Here is a 14,081-nt window from a genome sequence, read left to right on the forward strand (position 1 = left end):
AGTAACCAGCTCACGTTGTTTTCCACGAAACACACACAATGCTGCAACACTTTGACCCTCAGAGAAACTTGTCTACTCCCCCCAAAATGTCGACTTTGACTTTCGTTCTTTTCAACTTTTTCATATGAAACCCCATCTGAGTTTGCACCAAATCTCATTTCATCCTTCAGGGTCCCTAAACAGTCTGTCTAAGAGAGAGGGGGGAGAGAAGGGGGAGGGGGGGGGGGGGTGTTCTCCTTCCCTCCTCTGTCAGATTAAGGCTTCCTAAATGAGAACAAATTCCACCTCCTCCTCCTCTCCGTTTTAATTTCCCAGCAGGATTGTGCTGCCGTGGCTTTGGATCTGCACGGCCGAGGTGAAGGATGAGGATATTCATACTTTGGCTGCTTGGCCCAATTTATTTTTTTGGGCAGAGGAGGGAGTTTGTGTGTGTGTGTGTGTGTGTGTGTTTGATGTTACTGGATTTACTTGAATATATTTTCTCAATTTTTGGAAGTGTTCTCCATCATCGTACTGTAAATGCTGGATTCACCAAATATTTTATCATCTAATTTGGATGTTTTGTTTGTTTTGAAATGCGTGTTCATGGCAGTCACGGTCATAAAATTAAATGTGTGGGTGGACGGGTGGCACGAGTGGTTATGAGTGTGCGTTGTGAGTGTGTGTACTTTATGTGTGTGATGGCATCAAGTGAGATCTCATACTGTAGCTCTAATGAGTATTTCTGCAAACATTACTAAGTGTGTCTGCTCGAGTTCTGTTATCTTTATGAGGACCATCATTTTGATGTTTAGAGTTTAGACACTTATCCAAAGGGTTATTTCAGGGTTAGAATTAGGTTCATTTTAAGAACTGGGTCATGGTGAAGACCCACTGGGAGTGCAAAAATTCAGGCCACAAATTCTGGCTTCTTTCTTATCTCAACAACACTGTCTCCTTGAATTGACGTTTATATTGTTTTACGTTTATATACGTATAAATGGAGACGTAAGGCCACCCAGAGTACGTTTTTTTGTCAACAAGTTAGAAAGACAGAAAAAGTTGATACTGAACGTGTCAGTAAAATGTTCACAGTCAACGTATTTCATGTGTTCCTGCAATAAAACATCTGCTCATAGCAACTAAAGCATGATTAAACATTTTTTTGTGGTTATGTTTTGGCAGGTTTCAGGAAAGATGGCGGTCTTGGTTAAATATTGCAAAAGTCAACAGTGAATTAAAGCACACACAGTGTGTTTTTAATTTGTCAACATTTAAACACAAAAGCTATCTTTGTCTAACCTGAGAGCTTCTGTCGCCTAAACTAAACCACACACAGGACACAGGGTGCCAACTCAGGTCTCCGGTGTTCAAAGACGTAGCACATTTCTGTTGCTGCGAACATAATCCAGGCCACAATTACCATGTAATCTCTGCGTAATTTGGAAAACAAATGTTAAATAAACTTAACTTTGAGGAGACAGGTTTGTACAAGCCTAGAAAGTATTGCTCATTAGCCATTTGCATGACTTTATATTCGTTTGTACCTGTAAACATGGAGGCTAGCGTCACACAAGAGGAACATTTTTTAGCCACTTTTTACAGAACTTTCTCCCTTATTTGCATAGTTAATTTGTCAACATTCGACCTTTCTCTTTTCTTGTGTCTGAGCTCAATCCCACACCACCTGATATCCCATAATAACACTGTTAGGGATGTAGTTTGTCACAAGTATAGAGCTTGTGGGTGAGCTATGAATACAAGTGAGTGTTTCTGCAAATATTTGTGTGTGTGTGTGTGAGAGAGAGCGAGAGAAGGCAGGAAACTGACTAAGAGTATTATTCGTGGAGAGATGACATGAGCTGTAGAGAGTACTCAAGTGTGTGTGTGTGTGTGTGTGTGTGTGTGTGTGTGTGTGTGTGAGAGAGGGAGATGATGTCAATTTTTTGGGTGAACACGGGGGAGGTGAGAAACGGGGAGGGATGGACTGGTGTGTGTGATGGCAGGTGGCGTCGTAGTGTGTTTTCTGCTCACACACCCGCATACAACACACACACACACACACACACACACACACACACACACATGTGCCATCTGTAGCCTCCCAGCAGAGCTCAGAACGACTGGTCAGACTGAGTTTATCAGCTCTAAAACACAAAAACCACTCATGTATTACAAAAGCTGAACATTGTAGCCTGCAGCTTCTCCTGTGTGTGTGTGTGTGTGTGTGTGTGTGTGTGTGTGTGCACTTGTATTACTCACATTGTGAGGACATGAATCTGTTCAGTCACATTTTCGGGACTTCCCTCCCAATAGGAAACAAGAAACTGGAGGTTAGTGTTAGACATGTAGTGGTTATGGTCTCCATGTTCTGGACGTTGAGCCCAGAGATCAACTGAATTCTCTTTTTACCTTTAATCACTGTACACTTAAAAAGTGTTTAAAAAGTCCCAGTATGCTTTATAATGTGCAATGTTGCAATCAAAAGTCTGAGATGATAAATTTAATTTAAGTTTAGGATCAAATGATTCATGTCACTTTAGTAAACTCCTGTGAAATGTGCTTTAGCATCCGGTGTGAAAGCTCTGCCAGGTTGTCGGTTATGTTTCCTGCATTTCTGAGCCTATTTTTTTTTTCATTTAGTGCAGTTTCTTCTTTACATGAAGAAAGTGGCAGCGTCCTGGGCATGCAGTGTGACAGCAGACAGTGTTTCAGAGATTTAGAGGTGTAGGTGTCTCAAGTCCGCAGGTACACCGGCCTCAATGGACAAAGATTGGACAAGGAAATGACTCTTCTTATGAGACTTTATCGCCACAGTCGCTCTCTCTGTCAGCAACCGAGTGCAACAAGTTCGCAGCTTTTTCCTGAAGTTGTTGAAAGCCATTCTGGGTAATGAAGGAAATAACTATATGAAATAGGAGTAGATGAGGCCTGTTGGGGAAAAGTGTGCGTGCCAGAAAGTTTATTACGATACTCGATCAGACTTTAACTGCTCAATATTTGGTTTGGGTGTATCAAAAGTGGAATGTTTCCTTCAAAGCCACGTGGTTTATATAGAGGTGCAAGTGTTTGGAAGATTATTTTAACGTCTGGGGAGGAAGGTGGAGAGCAGACAGTGTTTGCGCAGACAGATCCAGATGAAGGGAAAGAGATGTGGATGGAATAAGTGAACGACAGAGAGGAGGGACGCTGAGAAACACTGAGTCACTCCAGCTTCAGCTTCGCTTTGCAGGAGGTGAACGTAACGACAGCTCCAACTTCGCCCCATAAATGCTCCCATGATACCTTCCAGATGTGTGGTAAGAAGTTAGCCGGGGGGGGGGGGGGCAACACAACACAGCACAACACAGTGAGCATGTTAATGAGCTGTAGTGTATGAGGGTGTCTGCTTATAGCTCAGTGCTCCAGTAGCTTGGGAAGAAGGCGGGAAGGAACGCAGGGCTGTGTGAAAATTCCCCCTCTCCGTCTGGATCTTATTTATTTAAAGAGGTCATCAGCCACATCCTCATTTGTTTTAAATTTGGCAACATCGTCGGTGCCAAGCGGTCACTGCTGTGGTCAGTTTGCTTTGTTCTTTCTGTGTCACTTATCAAACAGTGTGGGTGATAATGAGACAGCTTAATTAATTTTATTGTTTATTGTTATTGTTAATTGTTTCTGTAGGTGTTACTCTTTTCTTTTCTTTGTGGAAATGATGCTAACCCCCCACTTCTTATCATTTTACATAAAGCATTATTTCTGCTGCTTGAAGGGTTAAGTCGAGGGCGTAGTTGTTGGTTTCAGAGGTGGGGGAGAACTGAAACTATGTAAACGCTAGTGACAAAGTCTGCTTACTCACTTGTTCTGCAGCTTTTAACTATATCACAGTCTTCATCACCAGATGGAGTTTTTGTCCAGTTGTCATAGAACTGAAGATGTTTAAACTTTTCATTTCTGCATTCATATACATTTCTATCAACCTACAAATAACAGATCATGATGATATTCGTCATTGTGCGTCCTTTAAGTATAGTGTACATTTCTGTTCATTATTATTACAATTCTAGCATCTAGTTAGGAGGAATATAACAGTCACAGTTTGTCACCTGTAGTTTTTCAGCTTTGAGTAGATTCCTGTCAGGCTGAATACGGCCACAACAGTCACATGGCTGTGACAGATGGCCTGAGAGGCAAACAATTGAGGGTTGACCTTGATGAGCATCCCTGCATTTTTATCAACTCTGAGCTTTTTTCATCTGGATTATTGTGGATGGACAGTAAGAGGATACAGTTTAGTGAGATAGTAGTAAAAGCTGCGGGGACAAAACTAGAATTTTGAGAAGTGAGCAGCACATATCCCCTCCATCCCCGGCGGGAATTTCACCCTCTGATATAGAACATCATTAGGTTTTATGTTCAAGAGGTTTTCCTCAGTAAAAACAGCACATTTAAAAGCTTCCACATAATCAGTCATTGGAGTTGTACAACCCACATTTCTTTCTATTTTAACCAACACTCACTCTACATCTCTTGACCTTCTCTTGCACTTCCTGCTACTGGCCGCTTATTAAGTGTGACATTTAGTCCCCTTACACTTACGGTTCTGTACATCACTGTGGGTAAGACGGCCAGATAATAGGATAAAATGTTAATTTAAACATCCGCTGTCGGACCCCCTGATGCGCTGGCACTTGTTTTGCCCCTGAGCAAGGCATTTGTTACGGACAGCTGCATTTGGAGGGCAGGGGTAGCCGGTGCGGTTAATCAGTGATGTGAGGGGATGGAGAGGAGGCTCCAGGGCTGCAGACTGAGAGACTCTCCTTAACTAGAGTGTGGAGAGACAGACCCACTTCATTAAACGGCCTGTCTCGGTAAACATTGACTGCCTCCAGGACTGGAGTGAGTGAGTGAGTGAGTGAGTGAGTGAGTGAGTGTCGCCATCTGCATGCAGACACACACACATTGTTTCTCTCCCTATGGCTCTTATTTTATGAGCTTCTGTACGACACGGCTGGGTGGGTGGGGGCGGGCGGGCGGGGGGAGCGAGGTGGAAGTGTGATGCTATGAATAAAAATGCCATCACCTAAACATCACCGTCGGCACTAAGACTTTACAAGTGAGCACTTAAGACCGTTTCTCGCCGGGCGTGTAAAGCCGTCTGCGAACACGCGGAGAAGAAGACTGAGAGACACGGAGAACAAGAAAGTCAGAGACGGAGAGAGGGAAAGAACAGATCTCGTACACCTCCGGCTCAAACACCTCGATTTAAACACGGAAAACATTGTTTATGCCCTCAGCGGTCAGCACTGCCGATACATAATGCGTAAACAGACTTGCCTGAGAATTGTTTGTTTTTGTAAATGTTGATGTTGTTTATTAATTTAATTTGATATTCATTGTGTTTAGAGGCTGTAGCTGCAGCAGTTTGTTAGTTTACACCAGGTCTCTGCTGCCTGCAACTTCTCTTCTGCTGTACGCATCAGGTCTCTCTCAAAGGGAAATGTTTAGTTTGGCTTATTTAGGGGTGTTCTGGTGGGCTCCAGTGGTCCAAGAGGAAAACCACGTAACAGCAACGCGTCTGGTTCAATTCAGGCCGGGGACTTTTATTGCATGTCCCCTCTCTGTATGCCATGTGTCCTACGTCTGCGTCTCCGCTGTAATAAAGGCAAAAGAAAGAAAGAAACCTGATATATATATTTGTGTTGTGATAAACTGTGGCTCTGTCAGTCTACCTGTTCTCCCTTGTTTACATAGTGAGACCAAAACCTTTAAATCAAGAGATTCTGTGAGAGATTTGAGGGTAAAAAACACATTTCCCACGTCAATCACATGAAGAGACCACCACCTAACAAGCTTTCTGTCTGCACGCTAATGTTGTTAGCCGTGCGGTGAATCAGCAGTCAACAGCTGAATTCCTGGAGTCTGAGACGAGCTGACTGTCTGAGCTTCAGACCTGCTGATGAAGTTTCTTTTCAAATGTTAAAGCTAGCGTGGTTATCTCTCTGAGGTCTTGTTTTTGAATCTGTATTTCTGTAGGAAAGGATCTCATTAGACACACATTCCTATGATTCCACACATTCTTACCTGAGAGCTTTTACTGCTGACCAGCAAGAATATTTTGATATTCTACCCAGCTTCCTTCGGTAAACTCTGTTCTCTTGTCAGAGGGGTCAGAGGTCAGGCTCGGCTTCAACACAGAGACCCCAAAGCTGGTGTGGATTTTCTGTCTCTCTCAAGGACACCACAGCTGATATGGACACTCGGGTCCAGGTTCTCTGTTGTTCCCTTTTCAGCTTTAGATACTCGCCAGGCAAAGTTGTTTCCACAGCTGGCTGCAAGAGGAAGAAGCTCGTTATATCATATAACAAGTTCTGTATAATGTCCTTTATTTGTATAGCACTTAACAAAACAGTCCTAAAGTGCTTTCAGACTGAATGTGAATAATAAAAGACAAATGTCTGATCAAGAAGAATGTCAGATGTGAAAGCAGCTATATGAAGACTGTGAAAACAGTTTTAGAAGTGGTTTGCTGTAAATGTTGATGTACATGTTCCACAGTCTTCATGTCTGAGGCGTCACGGACCACATCTAACCGATTTCCCCTCGGTTTTCCCGTCCTGACAGTCAGGGACATCTGAGGCTGGGTCAGCTCTGATGGTTAGCACAGATTCTCTGTTTATCTGTCCTGATAATGTCAAACATGTCTGACATGTGTGACCTGGTGTGGAAAAATCCTGCAGTGAGAAGGGAAAACAGACGACCAATGAGGAGAGTTTACAGAGAAGTGTGTCTGCCGTATGATTTGTTATCCAGACAACAGTGATGTTACGGCAGTCAGCATGCTACTGCTTTTGGTCCGTATTTTTTCTGTGGATAAAACAGAAATCTATTTTATTCAACTGTATATATAGAAAATATCCCTGAGGGTCATTTCCTACATTTCCCAGAATGACTTTCAGCAAACCTCAGAGATGGACCTTGAGCTTGAATCTCTTATCTGGGGATTATTTTTGTGTTGTTCTGCATGATAGTGACAGCAGCATAAGATTTGTTCTACTTAAGAAAAGTTTTTGGACTTAAAATGCAGCATGTTAATTACATTTCATATTATCAAACTCTGTTTATCAAGTCACACACACTCATATAAACACAAACACGCACTTTCAAGCTACTTGCGCACTTAAAACTGCACTTAGACTTGTGCGAATACTTTGCAGAACATGTATACAGTCCATATATTGCACAAACACATCAAGTACGGTATGGTAAGCGAGGCGCATGTTTTACAGAAGTCACTTGAGATGTTGTGAAGCGGACAGTGGGTGGACAGAGGGGAGTCTGCTGGTGAAGGATGAGGTGCTGCAGCGGCGGTGGGAGGTCCGCAGACAGCAGAGACTGATGAAGCCTCTCATTGCGCTCAGTGGGATCCTCAGAGCCTCCCAGTGCCGCACGCTGCCATGTCTTCATATTTCTGTCGCGGCCTCGCTTTCTCTCTCTGCCTCTCTGACTCCGTTCACGCTGCGCTTTCCCTACAAATACTTTAGACGGAGAAAGTTTTCTCATCAGTGTGAACAGCAGACGTAGCTCAGAGGATACATGGAACAAAACGTGCGATCGGATATCTTAAAGTTCCCCTCACATGTTCCTTACACTACATCTACATTTGTTGTTCTTTGAGAGTAAATGTACCGACATCACGGTGCCTCACAAACTGTCCTTGACACACTGTCGTCTGTTGAGATGATGTGACTGTAGATATTGATCTTTTCACCATGTAAGTAATAAAGTAGATGAGCAGATGTTGCCATTCCCCCAACATTGAATAATTCAGTCTACAGCTGCTGTGTCTGAGAATATTCTTCACTGTGAATTTGCTGCGTCCATCATTCACTTGAGACAGCTGTCATTATTTAGGGTCCCACAGCGGCATCAGCTATAAGGAAAAAGAAGACAAAACACTGCAAACGAAGCCAATCAGATGACCACATCGGTATTTGGAAGAAACGCCTCAATTCAGTCAAAATCCGGAAACCACAACATCCTTTGTTTTGATGTCATAGTGTGGGTGTGTCTTTTTAGCTTCACTGGCAGTTTGTAAGAAAGTGTATAGGTTAGGTTACACTCAAGAGCAGATATTAACAGTTATTTAAATGTTCAGTACATATGTTCTTACATGATGACAGTTTTTGTTGATATGCCTTTTTAAGTTTACTAAGAAATCAAAGAACTCCAGCTGGTTGAGGGACAAGAGACAGATTCAGAAAAGGCAGCTTAGATATCCTAACTTTTATTCTTTATTCAGCAGCTGTTTGCATCAAAGCAAAGATGAATAAGACTCTAGAAGGAACAACAAACACCAGTGCCCGATAATCCACTGGGACAGGTTCATGTAAAACAGCGTAAAACCTGAACCTGGATCTCCTCTCTCCTCCTACAGGTACGACTATGTGGAGGTTTACAACGGCGGGGAGGAGCTTTCACCCATGTTGGGAAAGTTTTGCGGGAAGATCGCACCGTCTCCGATCATCTCCAGCGACAGCCAGCTCCTCATCAAGTTCGTGTCTGACTATGAGACGCACGGGGCGGGATTCTCTGTTCGCTACGAGGTCTTCAAGACAGGTGCGTAGTGGTCTGTGGTTTCAAATAGAACTGAAATGTCCCTGTTGTTTGCTGCTTGTGTTGGAGAGCAACATCAGCTAAAAGCTTGAGGAAGAGTTGCAATTGTTCTGCAGTTTTCTGCACACTCACACTGAATGTGATGAATCGCCTCATGGAAAACAGCCAATTTAAATTCAATTGTAGTTTAGTTTCCACGGGTTTGTTCTGTAGCTTTTGGATCAATGGCATGCATCACGTTAACCAGCAATAAATACTTTCTTTTGCCATTTTACATATTTCAGGAGGCTGGCAGGCTGTTCAAGGGATGATAACACGTCAAACAGACTAAAGTTTTGATAATTCCTCTGTGACTTAAAAGGGAAATCTGGTGTCATACAGCCTGGCTGTCATATGCAGAGGTTTGGCATTGTACTCACCAAGTTAACTGATGAGATCTGGGAACACGGCCCTCAGGTGTTTTAGGTAAAACCCTCTAGAGATTGACAACCAATCAACAATAACAAATGATGAGATGTGACCGTGACAATACTCAGATATATAGGCCTGTGGGAAATAAGGGATTATTCCTGACATTTTAGATGATGTCAGTTTTATCTCCAAACAAAGCGTTTGAGATAATCTGGATACATTTTTGGCTAGTTAACAAGCTGTCTGATCAGCTGCTTGTTTCTTGCATGGATTTTCTTTTTTTTTAAATATATTTTTGGGTCATTTTTTGCCTTTATTGGATAGTGATATCAAACCCGGGCCACTGGTGAGCCACTGGGGTGCCCCCTTTGCCCGGATTTTCTAGCAATATTATCGTAATAGAGATGAGAGCCCAAACCCAAAAAAAAATCCAAATAATTCTTTTTACTTACATGTTTGATCAAACTAGTGACCAGCATCCTAAAATAACCTCAGAGAACATCGTCAAAAATGTGTCCACACTCATGTCCAAGGTTGTCCAAACAGCCTGAGCTGAACCTCTGGTACACTGACCTCTAAGCTGCAAGTTAAATAAACTCAAAGACCCAGAATTCCATTGGAGGAACAGCGAGTCCCGGCTGGGGCAGGATGCTAGCAGGATAGACCTACATAAACACTGCCTGTCGGGGAAGGAACCTTGCTCCCGTGTCCTACATTTGTATTTGCTCTTCCCTCTTGGGTCCACTTGAGTGGCTGCCAAACGGCGAGTCTCCTGTGGCCACTTCAGTTTCCACCAATGGGGACTGGAGATAAATCAGATAAAAAGGGAACATGCAGTTTACGTGAGATTCCTCTTCTTCTTTTCTTTTTTTTGTTTGCACCCCTGAGAGCAATAACCATTCACAGAATCACAGGATCCAGGAATAAAAATCCCCAGGTGGACCTATGTTTAAGAGTACTGTATTGTAATATGAAAAATGGATCGGCGAGTGCTCTTTTTGTACTTAAATGAGGAGTAAGGCAGTAATACAAGCAGGGTCTGTTCTCTCCAAGCTACAAAGTATGGCCCTACTTCTGATACGCCTTTCAAATCTGCTTGTACTGACTGCAATTTCAGGGTGCAAAGTGGTGAATGACAGGATGTTATTAGAGAGTCAGTGTAATAAATCTTTAAAAGTAGGTCAACAGAGTATCAGCTTAGAAGGAACATTGGTCCTGAACATTTTCCTGGTGGGAAGATAGAGCCAAGCATTTATCTAAAAACCTGAAAACTTAATCAAACCAAGTGATCTGCAAAGCTGGAGCCAAGTGAGAAAATACTAAAATGTAAAATAAGTGTCAGTCGTCGATCAGAAGACCTCATCCTTAGCAGTTTGCCCAGTTTTCATGGAATTATAGATTTTGTTTTGTTTCTTTTTTTTTTTTAAACATTGCTAAACCTTTTACGAGGCAAACTGAGGATCATGTGATACGATAAAAAGCTCCACAGCAGCTACGACAGTGACCTTGTTGTGAGGCGGTTTGACCACGAGAGCGCTGAGATATTTAAATCTAAATCGATCACCGCTCGGACTGTCTTATATTAATGCGGTTAGTGGATGAATAAAGCGAGCGAGTTTGATTCTGTTATGTCGTCAGGTCTGCTGGTGTGAAGCTGCAGGGTATGAGCGAGGCGGAGATGCCAGATGTGTGTGTGTCTCTGCTGCTGCTGCTGCTGCTGCTGTGCCTCCTTGTGTTTGAGAAACAGAGCGACTGTCTTCCTGTTGTTAAGCACGTCTGTCTCCTCACTACCGGCTACAGTTCAGCTACAGGACGGACGCTTCGCTTTACTGTGTGGGTGGGTGTTTCTGTGTGTGTGTGTGTGCGCGTGTGCGTGTGTGTGTGCGTGTGTGTGTGTGTGTGTGTGTGAATGGGCCTTGATCGACCTTTTTTGTATGTTTACTCAGATGATTTTTTGTTTGTCTCGTGTTGCTATGTGCCTATTTCTGTCCATCTTTGCAATTCAGTGTATGTATCTGGCTTCCTTTTCGTGTGTGTGTGTGTGTGTGTGTGTGTGTGTGTGTGCAGCAGACAGGTGCATGGGACCCCAGGCTCATTTAGCTAATGGGCTGTTTGTCCTTGGAGGCAACAGGGGTGACCTGCAGATGAGATGGATGCTCTGGCATAGAAGAGGGGCTTGGAAACTAGGACAGCATGTGTGGGGGAGTGTGTGTGTGTGTGTGTGTGTGTATGCGTGTGTGTATGCGTGTGTTGGCCTCAATATGGGTCCTCTACCCTCTAACAAGTTAAAAACAACACTTGTACTCACTCAGGTAATCCTCCCTCCCATGTTGCTGCCTTCCATTACAGTCAGAGCAGCACATTGAAACTGGCTGCTAAACGGAGCTGCTGCTCTGGTTACAAACAGGCTTCACTCAAACAGACCTCCATCTTTGTCGCTCTCTCTCCCTCTCTCTTTCTCTCTCTCTCCCTCTCTCTCTCTCTCTCTCCCTCTCTCTTTCTCTCTCTCTCTCTCTTTTTGTCCTTTGATTTATTCGATATACATTTTAGATATCAGACATTTTAACTTTGCACGCCAACAAAACAATAAAACACATTTGATAAAAGTAAAAAGTGACTACAGACTTGACTTTAACACCAAAAACTGAAGTTGCTCCTACCAACCGTTGGCTTCTCGTAACCATGACGACCATAGCCAGAGCCACAGCTACCACTGAGGACACTGACATCATGTCCCCTGTATTTCTGTGAATTTGGGGGATTTAATGTGGGGGACACATGGTGGATTTTATTTAAGGCTTTTTCTGATTCAATATCATTAAATGTGGCTGTTTTTATGCAAATCAAGTATGTTTAATTAAAATGAAATGATGGGATTGAGTATTCAGCAGGATTATATTCTTGTGAAGAGATCTTTGAAACAGTAGACCGATGAACTGAAGAGTTAGATTGATAAACATAATGTAAGTTGTTTTAGTCCTGAGTTATCTTTGTAACGCATTGAGAAGTTTTTGAGTTACTTTAAAGTCTGATTGATTTTGACATGTGTCTTTCATACCTTTTATCTGTCCGTGGCCTCATCCCTCTTTCGTTACCTCTCCTCCCTTTTGTCCCTCTCTCTCTCTTCCACGTCTTGTCATTACGATGAGAAACCCCCCGAAACACCACCACGAAAAGCAGAAACCCTGGTTTAGATGACAGGCTCTGTTTGGCCTTAAAGATGGCGCTCGGCTGAAGTCGGTAAATCTCTGTCTAATGAGCGTTGCGCCGTAAAGCTCCGGCACATCCGCCTCTCGCAGCCATAACCATAACCATGACTCCACCCTCCGCTGACCACAGAATACATATCATTTATAAATGATAGCCGAGTGAGCCCTCTTCCTCTTCGTCCTGGAACTATATTTGCCCCAACTCTCTGGTTTTATTGCAGGTTTTCAAACCAGAAACACATGTCTCAGCGGTTTAGTCGACGGGGTGGGGGGGGGGGGGGGGTGTCACAGTTGATTGAAGGGTCATTGATAAAAAAGATGAAAGAAAGAAAGAGAGAACGAACCGATGAGAGATGAGAGCAGTGTACCGTGCTGTTTGAGGAAAGAGCTCGATCGTGTTAGTGAAATGACACAATAACAGATATGGTTGAACACACAATATATATGCAAACACACATCCGGCACAAGGACTTTATGGCTCACTTGGTCTTTTTGAGACATTTAAACAGAGAGAATATTGGTGTGTATTCAGGACTTATTAAAACAAAGCAAAGCTTGGTTGCAGGTACGGCGGCTCTGAATGCTTCTCTAGTTCACAACAACATTTGTTTCATCTTCTGTTGATGCAGCGGTTTGTAGGAAGTCAGCCGTTTATTCCACTTCTTAGATGTTTACTTGCTTGTCGTCAGATCAAAAGGTGCTCTGTTGCACTCACTCACAACGCTCTGAAAAGAAGCAGCTGGTGATGGGCTCAAAAAATGACCTACAGTGGCCCATGAGGTTCAGTTCTCACATTAACGCATGATAGAAAAAAAAAACATTGTCCGTTATTTGTTATTTTGCATTATAGGAGCTTTCAAGGATATTTCTGCACTGAAATCACATGAATGTCTGACCTTGATAGACATACAGCAGCAAATATTTCTCATGAAGCATAGATTTACTCGACCCATCTGCACATTTGACACACGCACACACACACGCACACACACACACACACACACACAGGAAAGTGTGCCAGCTGAGCAGGATCGAAGCCTGCCTCGTCCCCTCCACATCATTTATCATGTCGCCCTTTTAATGACACCACCTGTGTCAACTGCAAGGGGTCCAGTGGAGTGTGTGTGTGTGTGTGTGTGTGTGTCTCTTTGTGTTTCCGTGTGTGTGGATTCATGTTTAGAGGCATGCTCAGATAACGTGCAGGTCACATCTGCTCTGGCAACATAGGAACCCCCACCCCCAACACACACACACACACCACTCGTGCCTCCAAGAGATGTTTGACCCTGGCCCACGCCTCGCGTCGTCTCCCCACAGAGATCAGTCACTGTCTTGTAAACTCGCTCATGTCACTTTACGACAGGAGAGGTGTGACCTGCCGGCCGCCAGTTGACTGATGCGAGCCGAGGCAGAGATTTTCATGAGCTCGTGTACAAGAAACGACAATGACGTGAGAGCTGCCGCGCTGTTTGCACTTTTATCAGGAGACATTCACACGTTGTCACGCGTTGTTTCTGCTCAGTGATTGTTTTATTTCTTTATCCTACGATCCAGAGGAGCCTGCGATGCTTATGAGGAATTGTGAGGTTTTCATGCAACCACAGTGGGTGTAAGTCTGTTTTGTGTTGTATAGAAGGAAAGGATCACACTTCCCTGGACTGTCTCTCAACAGGCAGCATCATCTGCGACTGCAGTGGTTGTGAAACAAAGCATTTACAGAGTCTCTCTTGCATCATAATGCTCTCTGTGTCTGTGTCACATCATGAGCAAAGTCCCAAAGTGCCGACATGGTCTCACTCTTATCGTCACAAGCTACGTGACAACCTTGGCACATACATGCTTCAACAAACTGTCCCCCTATCATCGACTCATCTTTATGTCACATAC

At 43.5% G+C, this 14,081-nt stretch overlaps 1 protein-coding gene across 2 annotated transcripts in view; it reads left to right on the forward strand.

Moving 5' to 3' along the window:
* Positions 1-14,081, forward strand: part of LOC139296008 (neuropilin-1a-like) — a 66,973-nt gene that overhangs the window by 12,178 nt on the left and 40,714 nt on the right. For both annotated transcript variants that reach the window (XM_070918258.1, XM_070918259.1), the window contains exon 3: positions 8,396-8,577. In XM_070918258.1, the coding sequence (XP_070774359.1) occupies positions 8,396-8,577 (182 nt within the window). The remainder of the gene's footprint in view (positions 1-8,395; positions 8,578-14,081) is intronic.

The sequence above is a fragment of the Enoplosus armatus genome, chromosome 14, assembly GCF_043641665.1.
Source record: "Enoplosus armatus isolate fEnoArm2 chromosome 14, fEnoArm2.hap1, whole genome shotgun sequence".
In the NCBI taxonomy this organism is placed as follows: domain Eukaryota; kingdom Metazoa; phylum Chordata; class Actinopteri; order Centrarchiformes; family Enoplosidae; genus Enoplosus; species Enoplosus armatus.